The sequence below is a fragment of the Microtus oregoni genome, unplaced genomic scaffold (genome assembly GCF_018167655.1).
Source record: "Microtus oregoni isolate MIOR12 unplaced genomic scaffold, Mior012 000011F_ref0000422, whole genome shotgun sequence".
Lineage (NCBI taxonomy): Eukaryota > Metazoa > Chordata > Mammalia > Rodentia > Cricetidae > Microtus > Microtus oregoni.
This window is the reverse complement of record NW_024543070.1, coordinates 16524116-16542898: the sequence shown is the minus strand read 5'-3', so window position 1 is coordinate 16542898 and position 18783 is coordinate 16524116. Positions and strand designations below refer to the sequence as shown.

At 46.3% G+C, this 18783-nt stretch overlaps 1 protein-coding gene across 20 annotated transcripts in view; it reads left to right on the top strand.

Moving 5' to 3' along the window:
• LOC121453419 (protocadherin gamma-C4) overlaps positions 1–18783 on the top strand; it is a 725389-nt gene that overhangs the window by 626944 nt on the left and 79662 nt on the right. Inside the window, exon 1 of one of the 20 annotated variants that reach the window (XM_041660196.1) lies at positions 1637–4200. The exons of 15 other annotated variants lie outside the window; for them this stretch is intronic. In XM_041660196.1, coding sequence (XP_041516130.1) covers positions 1783–4200 — 2418 coding nt within the window. In that variant the 5' untranslated portion in view covers positions 1637–1782. Of the gene's footprint in view, positions 1–1636; positions 4201–6593; positions 9085–11112; positions 13540–15021; positions 17452–18783 lie in introns of those variants that run through there. 4 more of the 20 variants (XM_041660204.1, XM_041660195.1, XM_041660190.1 and 1 more) reach the window with 4 other exon arrangements.

The window sequence follows — 18783 nt, the reverse complement described above, 5'->3', positions numbered from 1 at the left end:
AAAAAGATTTTCTTGGATTTTAAATATTAGGAAAAATAATTTATTACTTGGTTTTTTTCAACATAAGGTCAACATTCAAGGATGGCATGCAGGAGAACACTTGAACATAACTTTGGAGATGGGAGTATTGCTCAGTGGCAGAGTACTTGGCTGTCCTGTGTGAAACACCCAGTTTCCCTGTGCCTGAAAAAGAAAGGGAAAGAGATGAAACCTCCAAATGTCTATTCTACAGCCTGGTGCCTGTCTTTAATCCCAGCACTTGGGAGGCAGAGGCAGGCAGATCTCTGTGAGTTTGAGGACCACCTGGTCTACAGAGTGAGTTCCAGGACAACCAGGTCTATGTAGAACAACACTGTCTAAAAAATGTGTTTTTTCAAGACAGGGTTTCTCTGTAGCTTTGGAGCCTGTCCTGGAACTAGATCTTGTGCACAGCTCTGGGTTCAATCTGCATCACCTTAAAAATGAAGTAGAAGAAACCATTCTTTCTTCTGTATGCTAATAGAAGAAAATAAGAATTCTCTGGAAATCTAATTTTCTAATTATGTAGTATAGAAATTTTTCAAATTTCTCTTCTGAGGAGTCACATCTGTATTTAAATTAATGCATGTAAAATGCACATTAATTTGGGGAAAACATAACACAGATACTTGTGATGTATGTATCTATGATGTGGTAAGTAGATAAGAGTCTACACAAAACATCTCTTCTCAATGCTTATTAGCATATGTTAATCATGACATTTTCATACATGTGTGCAATGTGTTTCAATCACATTCAGTTCCCATTACCACCCCTCACCTCCACCGTACTCCCACGCTTTCCCTTCCTCTTCCCAACTGGCCCCACTACTTTGTCCGTGTCTTTTGTGTGGTTTTTATCAGAGTGGTTTACAAGAGCACAGGTGAGGACATTTTCGTTTGTCTTGGTTTAGTTCAGTTGGCTTTTTGACTCAGGGCCCTGTTGTATCTCCCAGGCTCATCTTCAATTCTTTATCTTGTGCTTGCAGACACATGACTTCACACCCAACTGCCCCTTATCTATAAAACCACAACATAGGTAACTGGGCTGATGACTGGAAAGGCTGTGGGAAGCAAGCAGTGCTGGTGCTCTTAAGCTATGTGTGTAGATAACAGAATGTAGAACATAAATAGGCTGGAAGTGAAATTACTGGTATTTTTGTTTCTTTAAAAAAGAGAGTGTTAAATTACACCATATATTTTGAATTTTCTCCTCAATAGCCAGAAAGATCAATGCACACTAAACAAAGATTGGCTTTATGTTCATCACTGTTGAAGGTGGTTGGTTGGTCTGAGCTATACCTGAAGATTCATAACACAATACTTAATATTCTACAGTGTGGTACAAATTTCCAATTGTACATAATTGCCTTTAAAACCTTAAATACATAAGTACTCACTGTAATCCCATAGTAAGATTAAATTTTGCGGCTATTGCATAGCTGCATATTCAGAACAATATATACATTTTGGAAAGGGATTTCTAAACAAGATAAACTGCAATTCCACTCAAAGCCTCTGGGCGCCGCTGTCGGCCAGTGCAGCGCAAGCTCCAAAGACCCGGATCCCTTGGTCTCTAGGCTGGAATTTCCTACGCAGAAGCGAATACATTCCAAAGGGAACTCTCATTCACGGAGACTAAGACACCGATTCCCAGTCCTAAACTGGGATCCCGCTGTCCTGGGTTTAACGCACTACTGCCTCAGAAAACTGCACTCTATCCTGCTGTGAAGAACCGAAGACCCAGAGAGAACCCGAGCCAACAATGGGAGGGAGCTGCGCGCACCGGCGGCGCCCCAGCTGCCCGCAGGTACTGTTTACACTGCTGCTGCCTTTGTTCTGTCCGGCGCTGGCCAAGCCGGTCCGCTACTCCATCCCGGAGGAGCTGGACCGCGGCTCTGTGGTGGGGAACCTGGCCAAGGATCTGGGGCTCAGTGTCCTGGAAGTGTCGGCTCGGAAGCTGCGGATTAGCGCTGAGAAGCTGCACTTCAGCGTAGACGCGGAGAGCGGGGACTTACTGGTGAAGGACCGCATAGACCGTGAGCAGATTTGCAAGGAGAGAAGAAGGTGTGAGCTGCAGTTGGAAGCCGTGCTGGAAAACCCCTTGAATATTTTTCATGTCGTCGTGGAGGTTGAGGACGTTAATGATCACGCTCCTCAATTCGAGAAGAAAGAAACGCGTTTAGAAATTCTAGAAACTGTGTCAGTTGGTACACGAATACCCCTTGAGCCTGCCATTGACCCCGACATAAGTTCGAATTCAATTAAAGATTACCAGATAAGCCCCAACTCTTATTTCTCATTAATGGTTAGAGTTAATCCTGATGGCGGCAAAAGCCCGGAGCTGTCTCTTGAGAAACTCCTAGACAGGGAAGAACAAAGGTCTCATCGCTTGATACTGACTGCCTTGGATGGAGGGGACCCGCCTCGGAGTGCTACCACTCAGATAGAAATATCTGTAAAGGACAACAACGACAACCCTCCAGCGTTCAGCAAGGAGGAATACAGGACCAGTGTTAGTGAAAATTTGCCGCCAGGATCCTCCGTGTTGCAAGTGACAGCCACTGATAAGGATGAGGGCGTCAATGCTGAGGTAAGTTACTACTTTCGAAGCACGGCCCAGAGCACAAGGCACGTGTTCTCTCTAGATGAGAAAACAGGCGTGATTAAGAATAACCAGCCATTGGATTTCGAAGATGTAGAAAGATACACCATGGAGGTGGAAGCGAAAGATGGAGGCGGTCTCTCCACACAGTGTAAAATCATCATAGAAGTCCTAGATGAAAACGACAACAGTCCAGAAATAGTCATCACCTCTCTTTCTGAACGTATCTTGGAGAATTCTCCCCCCGGAGTGGTGGTTGCCCTCTTCAAAACGCGAGATCGGGATACCGGGGGAAATGGAGAAGTGACTTGTGACATAGGCAAAGACCTGCCTTTCAAGCTTCAGGCTTCTTCTAGCAACTACTACAAGTTAGTAACAGATGGAGCCATAGACCGAGAGCAGGACCCACAGTATAATGTCACCATCACCGCCACGGACAAGGGCAAGCCACCCCTTTCTTCCAGTACAACCATCACTCTGCACATCACTGACGTAAACGATAACGCCCCGGCTTTCCAGAAGTCATCTTACATAGTCCACGTGGCGGAGAACAACCCACCCGGAGCCTCCATCGCTCAAGTCAGCGCCTCTGACCCGGATTTGGGATCCAATGGTCACATCTCCTACTCCATCATAGCCAGTGACCTGGAACCTAAATTGCTGTGGTCTTACGTGACCGTGAATGCACAGAGCGGAGTGGTGTTCGCGCAACGCGCCTTCGACCACGAGCAGCTCCGCTCCTTCCAGCTGACACTGCAGGCCCACGACCAGGGCTCGCCCGCGCTCAGCGCCAACGTGAGCATGCGCATACTGGTGGGCGACCGCAACGACAACGCGCCACGCGTGCTGTACCCCGCGCTCGAGCCCGATGGCTCTGCGCTTTTCGACATGGTACCGCGCGCCGCCGAGCCCGGATACCTGGTCACCAAAGTGGTGGCGGTGGATGCAGACTCGGGACACAATGCCTGGCTGTCGTACCACGTGCTGCAGGCCAGCGATCCCGGACTCTTCAGCCTGGGCCTGCGCACTGGCGAGGTGCGCACAGCGCGTGCCTTGGGAGACAAAGACGCGGCGCGGCAGCGTCTGTTGGTTGGTGTTCGCGATGGTGGACATCCGCCTCTCTCGGCCACCGCCACGCTGCTTCTAGTATTTGCTGACAGCCTGCAGGAGGCCCTGCCAGACCTCAGTGACCGCCCACTATCCCCTGACCCTCAAGCTGAGCTGCAGTTCTACTTGGTGGTGGCCTTGGCCTTGATTTCTGTGCTTTTCCTCCTGGCTGTGATTCTAGCCATCGCGCTTCGACTGCGACACTCTTCCAGCCCCTCTGTCTGGGACTGCTTTCAATCTGGTCTTTGCTCTAAGACTAGGCCAGGGGTTTCTCTCAACTATAGCGAGGGGACTCTGCCTTATTCCTACAATCTGTGCGTTGGGCATACTGGAAAGGCAGAGTTAAATTTCCTGAAATGTAGCGCACCCCTGCCTTCTGCTGAAGACATAGTTTGCAGTAGTTCTCCGGGGGCTTTAATTCCGCTTCACGTTGGGGATGATTTGACAACACATCCCGAGACTCTAACACCGGTAAGTTTCATTTTATTCTTTAATAATCCTAGTTTCTCTTGTTTCAGGCATAGTAACTTTGCTTTCATATCTAGGTTCATATTTGAAAAACTGGTAGCTAACTGCCACCATGTCTTCTCAATGGTGAAATGACAACTTTTCGTTCATAAGTTGATCTTATCCTTCAGTGGAAAAAATAAAGTTAAGAAATTGGAGATACCTTGTAAGGCTCTGGTTGGCAACAAAAGCAGTAAAACTCTTGAGTCTGGAGAAATGGCTCAAGAGTGATGAGTTCTTGTTTTTGCAGAGGACATGCATTGGGTTCCCAGCACCCACAGGGGCTCAGAACCGCCATCACTGTAGTTCCAGGGGATGAGGGTATCTGACACCGTCTTCTGACTTCCTTGGGCTCCAGGCCTTCATGTGGTGCATATATATATGCACATAAACACTCATAAACATAAAATAATTTTAAAGCAGTAGTCTTGGTGTTTAACCAAATAAATGAGTAACCTCTCCAAACTTGCTACTTAAATGATTTTATGCATCTAGTCTATATAATGTCTAAAATGTTAAAGCATGTTGAACTATCAGATCAGTGCTCCTTTCTAAGAAAATATTCATTGTAAATCATTTCTGCCGCCTTTTGGTGTCTTCATTTATTTTCATGGTTTTTTTTTTTTTTTTTGTCTACTCATGAGCACTTGAGAAGTGATTGGGACATCAGCTAACAGATCTTCCAATTTCTGTTCAGTGACAGAAGCTTCTCTTGGGACGTGACTAAGATTTGTTCACATTCCCAAGGTTTTGTAGTCCCCGAAAGTTAATGTAACTGACCTACAGGGATTTTTCTCCTCCACTTTACTTCTTCTAGCTTTCTTCCATATTATTTCTTCCCTTTTCCTTAGAACTGCTTTTGTGCCTTTTCTCAATCTCTTCTTCTAGATTGAAAGAAATGATCTCCGAGAAAACTGGGAGATGTTCTTGCCCTTTTGTTTTCAGTCTCTGACTTTGATTTAAGATCTTTGAAAGAAAAAAGATAAAATTCATACCTGGGTCTGGCCAGTACCTATCTAGAATTCCAGTGCTCAAGGAACAAGACTCTGCCTCTTAAAACTATAACAAAATGTCTGAACAATTCAGCCACACTGACTGAAACACTTTTTTTTGTTTGTTTGTTTTGTTTTTCGAGACAGGGTTTCTCTGTGGTTTTGGAGCCTGTCCTGGAACTAGCTCTTGTAGACCAGGCTGGTCTCGAACTCACAAAGATCCGCTTGTCTCTGCCTCCCGAGTGCTGGGGTTAAAGGCGTGCACCACCACCACCTGGCTGACTGAGACACTTTTAAACAACCTGTTTCCTCTGTAAAAAGAAGTAAACCTGTGACTTCTGGGTGTGGGTGGGCAGGCAAAACTACAAATTTGTGGTCCACCTTCTTCACATTACCACATAAACTGCCAAGGAGAAGACACTGTTAATATTGCTATCAATGTTCTGATATAATAAGATACTTGACACAGAAACTTATTCAAAACTCAACGTCAGGGATGGGGTTTAGCTCAAGTGTAGAGCACTGGGCTCACATTCTTTGACTCCCTATACTGAAAAAATTCACATCACTGTATCTTTGGTTTTGCTTCTGGTGCCTGAAATGCCTATATATGTTTTCTTCCCATTACGTTGCATTTTAGTAGGCAACCATACAATTTGCTCCTTTTACTTTCTAATTATTTTATGAATTTATTTCTAAATAGCCTAATTAAATTTTCAATAACAATTCTATATAATAAAAAGTACATTTTTAAAATTGTTAATAATAATAGACTATCATGTCAGCCTCTGGCTGGATTATAAACTAAACAACATAATAAAATTAAAGAAAATAAAATCTTTCAGTGAATTTTATCAAAAGGAGTATAGTTATCTCCGTGTGAATGAATATCAAAGTTGTGAAATTTTTCAACACGAAAATAAACATTATTCATGCTTTAAGTAGGTATGCTCCTGTTGGAGATAAGTTGCAAATATTATCAATTTAACTTATTACACTCCCCAGTAGCCTACAAGTTGAGAAGGACTTGGATATAACTCAGTGATGGAGAACTTGTCTAGCATGTGTGAAGCCCTGATTTCAATGTCACACTCTTTCTTTAAAAAAATGAACAGAGAAATCAAAGGGTTAATATAAAATAAAACAATTCAACAGAAGGATACATTCGCTGAGATACTGTAGTGGGTGCAGTAACTTCTTCCGACTCTGAGCGCCGCTGTTCATCTACGAGGAGCAAAACTCCGCCAGAGCCCTGTTGGAATTCTCAGGGTCCAAAGGCTTAAAATCTCTCAGTTCCTGCAAACCCTCTCCCGAACTGCAACGAAAATCACCCCGGAATTTAAGGTGCTCCATCTGCGGGAGACTCCTTCGCCATAGAAAGAAGAAAAGAACCGAGTCAAACACACACAGCGCGCCCGGCGTATGTGGTCAGGAGACAATGGCGGCTCAAAGGAATCTCTCAGAGAGCACCAAACTGATCCTCCTTTTGCTATGGATGCCCTGGGAGTCCGCAGCCCGGCAGATCCGCTACTCTGTCCCTGAAGAACTAGAGAAAGGCTCTTTTGTGGGCAACATCTCCAAGGACCTGGGGCTGGAGCCCCGCGAGCTGGCGGAGCGCGGGGTCCGCATCGTCTCCAGAGGTAGGTCGCAGCTTTTCTCCCTGAACCCGCGAGGCGGCAGCTTGGTCACGGCAGGCAGGATAGACCGGGAGGAGCTGTGTGCCCAGAGCGCGCCCTGTCTTGTAAGCTTTAACATCCTTGTGGAGGACAGGGTGAAACTCTTCGGGATAGAGATAGAGGTAACGGATATCAATGACAATGCGCCAAAATTCCAAGCAGAAACTCTAGATGTAAAAATTAATGAAAATGTCGCATCAGGGATGCGTTTTCCTCTCCCGGAAGCTATTGATCCGGATGTGGGCGTGAACTCTCTGCAGAGCTACCAGCTCAGCCCCAATAAGCACTTCTCCCTAGGCATTCAGAGTGGCGCTAATGGCGTCAAGTACCCGGAGCTAGTGCTGGAGCACACCCTAGATCGTGAGGAAGAGGCGATTCACCACCTGGTTCTCGTGGCCTCTGACGGGGGTAGCCCTCCCAGATCAGGCACTGTGCTCATCACTGTGACTGTCTTTGATACAAATGACAATGCTCCAATCTTCACCTCGCCTGAATACCGAGTGAACATTCCAGAGAACTTGCCTGTGGGCACTCAGCTGCTAAAGGTAACTGCCACCGACAAAGACGAAGGCGCCAATGGAAAAGTGACATACTCATTCCGAAAACTGCTGGACACGCAATTGTTGAAATTCCAACTAGACAAAAATACTGGGGAGATAAAAATATCTGAAAATCTAGACTATGAAGAAATGAGTTTCTATAAAATAGAAATCCAAGCTGAAGATGGAGGGGCCTATCTTGCAACTGCAAAGGTGTTGGTTACGGTAGAGGATGTAAACGACAACACTCCAGAGGTGACCATCACATCTCTCTTCAGTCCAGTGGCTGAAAATTCGCCTGCGGGAACTGTCATAGCCCTGTTAAACGTGCATGATTTAGACTCTGGGCAGAATGGACAGGTAACCTGTTCCATCTCAGGGGATCTACCATTTAAATTAGAAAAATCCATTGATAGTTACTATAGACTAGTGACACAGAGAGCCCTTGATAGGGAACAGGTATCCTCTTACAACATCACTGTAACAGCCACTGATGGGGGAAACCCACCTCTGTCAAGCAAAGTTCACTTCACTCTGCAAGTGGCGGATATCAACGACAACCCTCCCACCTTCTCTCAGGGCTCCTACTTTACCTATATCCCAGAGAACAACCCCAGGGGCGCTTCCATCTTCTCGGTGACAGCCCTGGATCCCGACAGCAAAGAGAACGCCCAGATCGTTTACTCTCTGGCTGAGGACACCATTGAGGGGACACCACTTTCTTCCTACATCTCCATCAACTCAGACACCGGCATCCTGTATGCTCTCTGCTCCTTTGACTATGAGCAGTTCCGTGAACTGCAGGTGCAGGTGACTGCTAGTGACAGCGGGAAGCCTCCCCTCAGCAGCAATGCGTCCTTGACCCTGTTGGTGCTGGATCAGAATGACAACTCACCAGAAATTTTGTACCCCATTCCGCCCACTGACGGCTCCACTGGGGTAGAGCTTGCTCCCCGCTCAGCAGAGCTGGGCTACCTTGTGACGAAGGTGGTGGCGGTGGACAGAGACTCCGGACAGAACGCCTGGTTGTCCTATCGCCTACTCAAAGCCAGCGAACCAGGGCTCTTCTCGGTGGGGCTGCACACAGGAGAGGTGCGCACGGCGCGGGCATTGCTGGAGAGGGATGCCCTCAAGCAGAGTCTAGTGGTAGCCGTACAAGACCACGGCCAGCCTCCTCTCTCCGCCACAGTCACTTTGACTGTTGCAGTAGCTGACAGCATCCCCAATGTTCTGGCGGACTTGAGCAACCTGGAGCCACCGCAGGACTCTGAAACCTCAAGCCTCACCCTCTACCTAGTAGTGGCAGTGGCAGTGGTGTCCTGTGTTTTTCTCGCCTTTGTTATTGTGTTGTTGGCAATCAAACTTCGGCGCTGGCACGAGTCTCACGCGCTTCAGTCTTCCAGAGATGGATTGAGTGGCCTGCCTGCCTCTCACTATGTGGGCGTGGACGGGGTGCGCGCTTTCTTGCAAACCTATTCGCATGAGGTTTCCCTCACTGCTGATTCCAGGAAGAGTCACCTGATCTTTCCGCAGCCCAACTATGCAGACACGCTCATCAGCCAAGAGAGTTGCGAGAAAAAAGATCCTTTGTCTCTGTTAGATGATTCGAAGTGCCCTGTAGAAGATGCCCCTCTGGTGCCAGTGAGTGCTAATTTTACCTTTTCTTTAAACAGCTATGGTTAGATTTACATTTAGGCTCAAAACCGGGTGGTAGTAATAGTAGATCTCTACTTTAAAACCACTTCCCTCGGTACCGGTTCCGGTTTCCGGCATCACATGCCTCTTGCTGAAACGTTAAAGAGTAGAATCTGGTGGCTAAGACTATTTTGGAAACTGTCATGAAAATCACTGAGATTGCATAAGGTTGTCATGAGTAGCCTTGCAGAACCTTGTTTATTGTGTTGTGCAACATTGACAGTTCCTAAAAGGGAACTGTTTTCATCTGGAAGTGTCTGTTGATTTTTGTGCCCTCCTCAGGGGTCACATGCTGCAACCCTACCGCTTTTGAAGTCAAGTTTGTCAAAAGTAGGTAAATGTCAGAAACAAATGCCTTCACCCCACCAGATACACAAGCCGAGTTTACCGCTGTTCATTGCGGACATTAAGGACAGTCAATATGTCTTTGCAGTCTTTTCAAACAATACATGAAATACTCATTAGAGATTTTAAGTTTTTAATTGATAGTCGACCAACAATTCATAACTACGTGCTTAGAATCTTTATAACCACAATCATACCCGTTAGCCCACTGTCTTTCCTTTTGCCTATAATTATGTAACATCTTATTATATGAGAGATACAGTCTTTTAAAATGACTTTCCTTACCCAACAATTCCAGGAATTTATATGGTTAGATTGAGGAGATCTTTTTTGTTCTCTTTGTCTTTTTTCCTTCACAATTAAACATGCCACTAAGTAAAGCTAAAATATAAATACAGATTTGGGGAGGATAATGTGTGTGTTCCTAAGAACAGATGCTAAGCATGTATGATAAGGGTATTTCATCTTTAATGTAGAAGAAAACTCAGAGGAAACCCAAAAGTACTGGGTCAAAACTTTAAAATAAACTAAGAGCTAAGAGCAAAGGAAGAACTGGCATTTCTGCAGGGGATCAGAATTTAAGCAAAGATTACATGAAATCCTTTTAAATGATTGATTAGTGGAGATATTGGTGAGCACATTTAGTGCAAGAAAATACTGATATATTTGGTTCAGTCTTTGGATTTATAATTACTCTGCTGAAGTTACTAGAAAAAGGAGTGCTCTACCTAGTCTCAAAATACACCTGAGACCATAACATTTTTGTGTCAACACTTGTTTAATTGTAGATCCCTGGAAGGTAAGTACACACCTGGAGTTATAACGCTGTTTAGTCATTGAAATTGTTATTCTACATCTTTGTCCCACAAGAGTAATAATTATTATTCTGTGTACATTTCAGTTCCATTAATTGAAAAAAAGCAAGCTTCAACACAACTCTTTTGACAAAAATATTCTATTAAAAATCTTTAGAGCAATGTTGAACATCCTGGAGACTGAATACAGCCAGGGTTGCATTCTAAATATGGGTGACGGGGTTTTGCGTTTTAACCGACAAAGGTTGGGTTGATGACAAAAGATAATTACCCTCAAAAGGAGTGATAGTCATCTCTTACGGGTGGATGATTTGGGAAATGTAGTCCATGGGTTAGGGTCTGTGTACTTTCCCTTTACTTTCTTTCATGCCTTTTTATTTGAAGGAAATAGTCCTTCAGTCTACCCAAAATGATGATTTTTTTACAAATTAAGCATAATATTTAATATTAAAAATTTTCAAGATGAAAACAAAATAAATGAGAAATAAAATATTTGGCTATCAATTTGCTTTTATATAAAATAAAAGATTCCTCAAAATATGAAATGCCAGACTGCAATTCCACTCAAAGCCTCTGGGCGCCGCTGTCGGCCAGTGCAGCGCAAGCTCCAAAGACCCGGATCCCTTGGTCTCTAGGCTGGAATTTCCTATGCAGAAGCGAATACATTCCAAAGGGAACTCTCATTCACAGAGACTAAGACACCGATTCCCAGTCCTACACTGGGATCCCGCTGTCCTGGGTTTAACGCACTACTGCCTCAGAAAACTGCACTCTATCCTGCTGTGAAGAACCGAAGACCCAGAGAGAACCCGAGCCAACAATGGGAGGGAGCTGCGCGCACCGGCGGCGCCCCAGCCTCCCGCAGGTACTGTTTACACTGCTGCTGCCTTTGTTCTGTCCGGCGCTGGCCAAGCCGGTCCGCTACTCCATCCCGGAGGAGCTGGACCGCGGCTCTGTGGTGGGGAACCTGGCCAAGGATCTGGGGCTCAGTGTCCTGGAAGTGTCAGCTCGGAAGCTGCGGGTTAGCGCTGAGAAGCTGCACTTCAGCGTAGACGCGGAGAGCGGGGACTTACTGGTGAAGGACCGCATAGACCGTGAGCAGATTTGCAAGGAGAGAAGAAGGTGTGAGCTGCAGTTGGAAGCCGTGCTGGAAAACCCCTTGAATATTTTTCATGTCGTCGTGGAAGTTGAGGACGTTAATGATCACGCTCCTCAATTCCCAAAAGATGAAATAAACCTAGAAATAAGTGAATCCGTCAGCCCAGGGATGAGAACAATTCTGGAGTCTGCAGAAGATCCTGATATTGGTGTGAATTCACTGAGCAAGTATCAACTAAGTCCTAACGAGTATTTCTCATTGTTGGTGAAAGACAACCCGGATGGTAGCAAATACCCAGAATTAGAACTGCAAAAGATGCTGGACCGAGAAACAGAGAGCACCCACCATCTGGTGCTGACAGCTGTAGACGGTGGGGACCCGCCCCGAAGTGGCACCACTCAGCTCCGAATCCGAGTGGTGGATGCCAACGATAACCCCCCAGTGTTCAGCCAAGATGTGTACAGGGTCCGCCTTCGGGAAGATGTGCCTCCAGGGACGGCCGTCCTAAGGCTGAGAGCCACCGATCAGGACGAGGGCAGCAATGCAGAATTCACGTACTCCTTCCTCGGAGTAGCTAACAAAGCCCAGCACGTGTTCTCTCTGGATCCTATAACCGGAGATATTGTAACTCGCCAGCCATTGGATTTTGAAGAAGTAGAAAGATATACGATTGATGTGGAGGGAAAGGACCGAGGATCTCTTTCTTCACAGTGCAAAGTAATTATAGAAGTTCTAGATGAGAACGACAACAGCCCAGAAATAATCATCACTTCCCTCTCTGAACAGATTTTGGAGGATTCCCCTTCTGGAACGGTTGTGGCCCTCTTCAAAGTACGGGATCGAGATTCCGGGGAAAACGCAGAAGTTTCGTGCAGTTTAAGCAGAGATAGTCCGTTTAAGATTCATTCCTCTTCCAATAATTACTACAAGTTAGTAACAGATAGCACCCTAGACCGGGAACAGACCCCGGGGTACAACATCACTATCACAGCCACAGATAGGGGCCAGCCGCCCCTTTCCTCCAGCACAACCATCGTTCTGCACGTCGCTGACGTCAACGACAACGCACCTGTTTTCCAAGAGCCCGCCTATCTGGTAAATGTACCAGAAAACAACCAGCCCGGTACCTCCATAACCCAAGTCAAAGCATGGGATCCAGATCTGGGACCAAATGGCCTCGTCTCCTACTCCATCATTGCCAGCGACCTAGACCCAAAGACGTTGTCATCATTTGTATCCGTGAACCAGGACAGTGGAGTGGTGTTCGCGCAGCGCGCCTTCGACCACGAGCAGCTGCGCTCCTTCCAGCTGACACTGCAGGCCCGCGACCAGGGCTCGCCCGCGCTCAGCGTCAACGTGAGCATGCGCATACTGGTGGGCGACCGCAACGACAACGCGCCGCGCGTTCTGTACCCTGCGCTGGAGCCCGATGGTTCCGCGCTCTTCGACATGGTGCCTCGCGCTGCCGAGCCCGGATATCTGGTTACCAAAGTGGTGGCAGTGGATGCAGACTCTGGACACAATGCCTGGCTGTCGTATCACGTGCTGCAGGCCAGCGACCCTGGGCTATTCAGCCTGGGCCTGCGCACTGGCGAGGTCCGCACAGCGCGTGCCTTGGGCGACAAGGACGCGGCTCGGCAGCGCCTTCTGGTCGCTGTGCGTGATGGTGGACAGCCACCACTCTCTGCCACTGCTACATTGCTTCTAGTTTTCGCAGACAGCCTACAAGAAGCATTGCCGGACCTCGTCGATCATCCCTCCCCTTCCGACTCTCAGAGTGAGCTTCAGTTTTACCTGGTGGTGGCCTTGGCCTTGATCTCAGTGCTTTTCCTCCTCGCGATAATTTTGGCCATTGCTTTGCGCTTGCGACAGTCTCCCAGCCCGTCAACCACTGGCTGCTTGGGGTCAGTTCTTGGCTCCAAGTCTCCACCTGTACTTCCACCCAACTACAGTGAAGGAACATTGCCCTATGCCTATAATTTGTGCGTGCCAGGAGATCAAGCTAAGCCAGACTTTAATTTTCTCACATCTATTGGTGATTATCCAGCCGCACAAGATATTCTCAACAAAGATAGCTCCTCAGCACTGTTGGCTAGCATTTTAACTCCTAGTGTTGAAGCAGACGAGAAGACCTTTAACCAGGTATTTAATCTTACACTTTTTATACACCGGTACTCCAATGCACTCCAATACAATTTGTTTGTGTTTGGTTTTGTTTGGTTTTGAGACAGAAGTCTATGTAGTTCTAGTTGTCGTGGAATTCTCTGTGTAGACCAAACTGAGCTGGAACTCACAGAGATCTACCTGCCTCTGCTTCCCGAGTGCTGAGAATAAACGCATGACCCAACTGGCCAGCTCTATTTTTGGAGCTTAAAGCGCCTAAGGGAAATCTAGACCAAACTCATGGGTATCACTGTGTTTGGAAGGGATGTGGAAGCATGACTCGGTGACAAAGCTCATGTGCCTCGTGTGGAATATGCCTGGTTTTATCCAGCACACACAACAGAAGGTTGGCTGTGCTTAAATACACCCCTGTCCAAGCATATTGAATTCTTTTTTTTGAGGGTTGTTTGTGTAGTATGCCCTAGTCCTGGCTCCGATTACTAATTCTCTCCTCCCTCTCCTCCTGCCTCTAACACAAGTATATAAAAATCTCACTTGAGTTTTTCATTAAAATGCCTTGCAGTTATAGATATGAAATACAATTTTATTTTATTACATTTTAAATGATAACATAATGCTATTCAAAGTTTAAATGAAACATTTCGTCTTTATTTTGCTTGTTAAAAAACAAAAGAATTCACTTTACAAACAACTCTGGTGGGGACTGGAGAGATTGGCTTAGTGGTTGAAAGCACCACTGCTCTTTGGCCGAGCACCCACAACTGTCGGCTCACTACTGCCTGTAACTCCAGTTCCACCTTCTCCCGGACTTCACATGAACCCACATTCACATATGTGCACACTCACAAAGACACGCACATACCCACAGAATTCAAACATTAAAATAAAAACTTGCATAAAAGTATTAATAATAGCCATAATAGCCATGAGTCCTACCTGCGGATTTTGTGGGCCGTGCTGTTTTCACATCCACAGATGTCGTGTCTCTTCCGTCAGCAAAACCAGTCGGAATCACAACTAGTCTGCGCATTTCCAGTTCCAGTAGTGTTCCGAAACGTTTTTAATTTAACGAGTCCATTTAATACTTACCAATTTTATAAGTGCGCTTGACAGATTTTACATCACATCACTATTGTTTGCGGTTTTCAACTTCACATATGTGTATGATCCACGGAAAAGGTGAGTGTGACAATTTCCTCTGCCACAGACACCAGGTTTTTCTTAGGGTTGTGATAATAAGATTGGACTCTAGGCGCCGCTGTTGACCAATCAAGGAATGGAAGAACAAAGCTATTGAGTCCTCCCGAACCTCCACCACACAAAGCTGAAAGGGATGGATACTCACGCATCTTAATTCTGGAAATAAGAACACCTTCGTTCGCTTCGGGATATATTTTGGATGCGGACATCCTGGAACCTCGTAGACACAAAAGGTGATTCAGAAAAAAGTAAATAAATAAACCTGCGCAAGACCCCACGGAAGAGAGCTCACACCGGGCCATGGCGAATCAGCCTCAGAGAGTGGTACGCAGCGCGCTGGTCCCGCTGTGCGTTTTCCTTGGGACCTTGTTGACGTTTGGGGCAGGGCAGATGCGATACTCGGTGCCAGAAGAGACAGATAAAGGCTTCTTCGTGGGCAACATCTCCAAAGACCTGGGGCTGGAGCCCTGGGAGGTTGCGGAACGCGGAGTCCGCATCGTCTCCAGAGACGCAGAAACGGAGCTTTTCGCTCTGAATCCGCGAGGTGGCAGTTTGGTCACCGCAGGTAGAATCGACCGTGAAGAGTTGTGTGATACGTTGCCCTCCTGCTTGCTAAATTTGGAGATTCTCATGGAGGACACCCTGAAAATTTACGGAGTGGAGGTGGAAATAACGGACATTAATGATAACGCCCCCAGCTTCCGGGAAGAGGAGGTGGAGATCAAAGTCAGCGAGCAGGCTAGTCCTGGGTCGCGATTTCCTCTTCCTAACGCTAGGGATCCAGATGCGGGGATGAACTCCCTCCAGAGCTACCAGCTCAGTCCTAGTAGCTACTTTTCCTTGCAGGTGAGAGGCGGAACCGATGGGGACAAGAACCCAGAGCTCGTGCTGGAGGAAGGCCTGGATCGGGAGAAAGAGGCATCTCACAATCTTCTCCTCACAGCCTTAGATGGGGGAGATCCCATCCGCAAGGGCACGGTTCCTGTTCGTGTCGTGGTCCTCGATGTAAACGACCACACCCCAAAGTTCACACAGTCTGTGTACAGAGTGAGTGTTCCCGAAAGCCTCAGCTCTGGAACTCGGGTGCTCGTGGTAAACGCCACAGACCCAGACGAGGGTATCAACGGGGAAGTGAGGTACTCGTTCCGGAACGTGAAAAGCAAAGCTTCTGAAATTTTTCAGTTGAATCCTCAAACTGGAGAAGTTCTAGTCGGAAAGCCTCTGGATTTTGAAAAGTACAGATTCTACGAGATGGAAGTTCAAGGCCAAGATGGTGGAGGCCTCTTGAGCACCGCCAAGTTGCTGATCACAGTTGTGGATGTGAATGATAACACTCCAAAGATAACTGTCACCTCGTCCATTAACTCCGTAATGGAAAATTCTCCTTCAGGTACAGTAATTGCTCTTTTAAACGTTCAAGATCAAGATTCTGGAGAAAACGGTCAGGTCACTTGCTTCATTCCTAGTGGTCTTCCTTTTAAGTTAGAAAAGACTTACGGAAATTACTATAAATTGATAACAAGTAGTGAACTGGATCGGGAGCAGGTGGAGAGCTACAATATTACATTAATCGCCAAAGATCAGGGAAGTCCACCCTTGTCTACGGAAACTCACCTCCTGCTGAAAGTGGCGGATGCCAACGACAACCCTCCAGTTTTCACTCACCCCTCTTACTCTGCCTACATTCCTGAAAACAACCCCAGAGGCTCTTCCATCTTCTCAGTGACCGCAGTTGATAGGGACAGCAGAGAAAATGCCCAGGTCACTTACTCTCTGGCTGAGGACACAATCCAGGGATCACCTCTATCCGCTTATGTTTCTATCAACGCAGACACCGGTGTGCTGTATGCCCTGCAATCCTTCGACTATGAGCAGTTCCAAACCTTACAACTGGGAGTGACTGCTAGTGACAGTGGGGACCCACCATTAAGCAGCAATATTTCGCTGACCCTGTACGTGCTGGACCAGAACGACAATACTCCAGAGATCCTGTATCCCTCTCTCCCTACTGATGGCTCCACTGGGGTGGAATTGGCGCCCCGCTCAGCAGAGCCGGGTTATTTAGTGACCAAGGTGGTGGCAGTGGACAGAGACTCGGGACAGAATGCCTGGCTGTCCTATCGCCTGCTCAAAGCCAGCGAGCCAGGGCTCTTCTCCGTGGGGCTGCACACAGGAGAGGTTCGCACTGCCCGCGTCTTGATGGACAAAGATGCTCTCAAGCAGAGCCTTGTGGTAACTGTACAGGATCACGGCCAGCCTCCCCTCTCCGCTACTGTCAGACTTACTGTGGCCGTGGCTGACAGCATCCCAGAGGTTCTGGAGGATTTGGTTAGTCTGGAGACTCCCGCCAATCCTGATGAGTCAGGCCTCACCCTCTACCTAGTGGTGGCCATCACTGCAGTCTCCTGCATCTTCCTCATCTTTGTCATGGTACTACTGGCTCTCAGGCTTCGGCGCTGGCACTCCTCGCGTCTGGTCCAGGCTGCCAGCGGATTGGCTGGCATGCCTCCTTCGCATTTTATGGGCGTGGACGGGGTGCGAGCTTTTCTCCAGACCTATTCCCACGAGGTTTCACTCACTGCAGACTCGAGGAAGAGTCACCTCATCTTTCCTCAGCCCAACTATGCAGACACCCTCATCAGTCAGGAGAGCTGTGGGAAAAGCGAGCCTCTCTTGATAGCTGAAGACTCAGCTACCATTTTAGGCAAATGTGACCCGACAGATATTCAGGTGAGATAAATTTCTTTGCCTCCCAAATATTGCTGTTTTGGCACAAGTCTTGAAGGGACTTTTGTTGAGCTGGTTATGAAAATTAGGCTTGGGTGAAAATAAGTACTCTATACATATATAGAACATTTGTCTGCCGGTTTGTGTACCTTACCATCATCAGACTAACATTTTTTTTTCAGAAAGCTTTATCAAAGTCGATTTTTAGTGCTTGCATGTTTTCTTTTGATTTTGTAAAGCTAGCTCGACTCTCTTCGCTTGCTTTGTCGTGCGTTAACTTCAGTACCGTTTGTCTATCGTCATGATCTGTGGCTGTCTATGTAAACTAATTGTGATTTAATTCGACGACTCATAGATTTTATTTCAATTTCACAGCCTCTCTATAGTCTACCATGGTTTGCTTCTAATGTGTAAATTTAACTCAGGAACATGGTCTCTGCAGCGTTTCCTCCTTTATCTACACACTACTTATAGCAAGATTTTCTTCTGAGTACAGAACAGTTCAGTTTTGTTTTGTTTGTTTTTTTGAAGGTTGGTGGTATTTTGGGGTCCTGTTGACTACTTCAATTTTGTGTCGATGCTTCACCCTATCAAAACAGATGCATAACAGGACTTTCTTTGTTGGGAGAGGGAATGCAGGATCATTTTCTTAGGCTCCCTATCTATCCTAGTGTGAATTCACTAGATTTTTCTAAGAATAACCTGACTGTTGTTGAGTTGATGTTGCTTCCTTTTGTTTTTCTTTTTACTGTAGTGTTGTGTGTAATGCTTTTTCTTTTTTCCTTTTTTTCTTCTCTTGTTCTTTTCTATTTTTCCTTTCCTTTTGTGGAATGTTTTTTAATGTAACAAATTCACATATAGAAATGTTTATCCCATGCTTCTCAGAAAGTTTCAAATTCAGATTTGTTTATATGGTTTGTGGAGAGGGGAGTGGGTGTTTGGATTGCATAAGTGATTGATTCAGTGGCCAATCATGTGCTTAGCATGTAAGACCCTTGGTGAAATCTCTAGCACAAGGAGGGTGGGAATTCTTCTTCTTCTTCTTCTTCTTCTTCTTCTTCTTCTTCTTCTTCTTCTTCTCTTTCCTCCTCCTCTTCCTCTTTGTTGAAGTGTTCTCCTTCTCCTTCATCGTCGTCTTTCATCTAGAAGTCTTGGATTCCAGCTTTCTTTTCTTAGGCTCATTTTTTACTACACTTAAGCATATTCAACTGTGGTAATCAGAAAGAAAAAGCCCTTGCTATCAGAGCCTCAATACTTATCCAGTAATATGCATATTATCTGAAGCAAAGGCAAACAACAAAAAGAGACTTATCTAGAAGATTTAATCTCATGAAT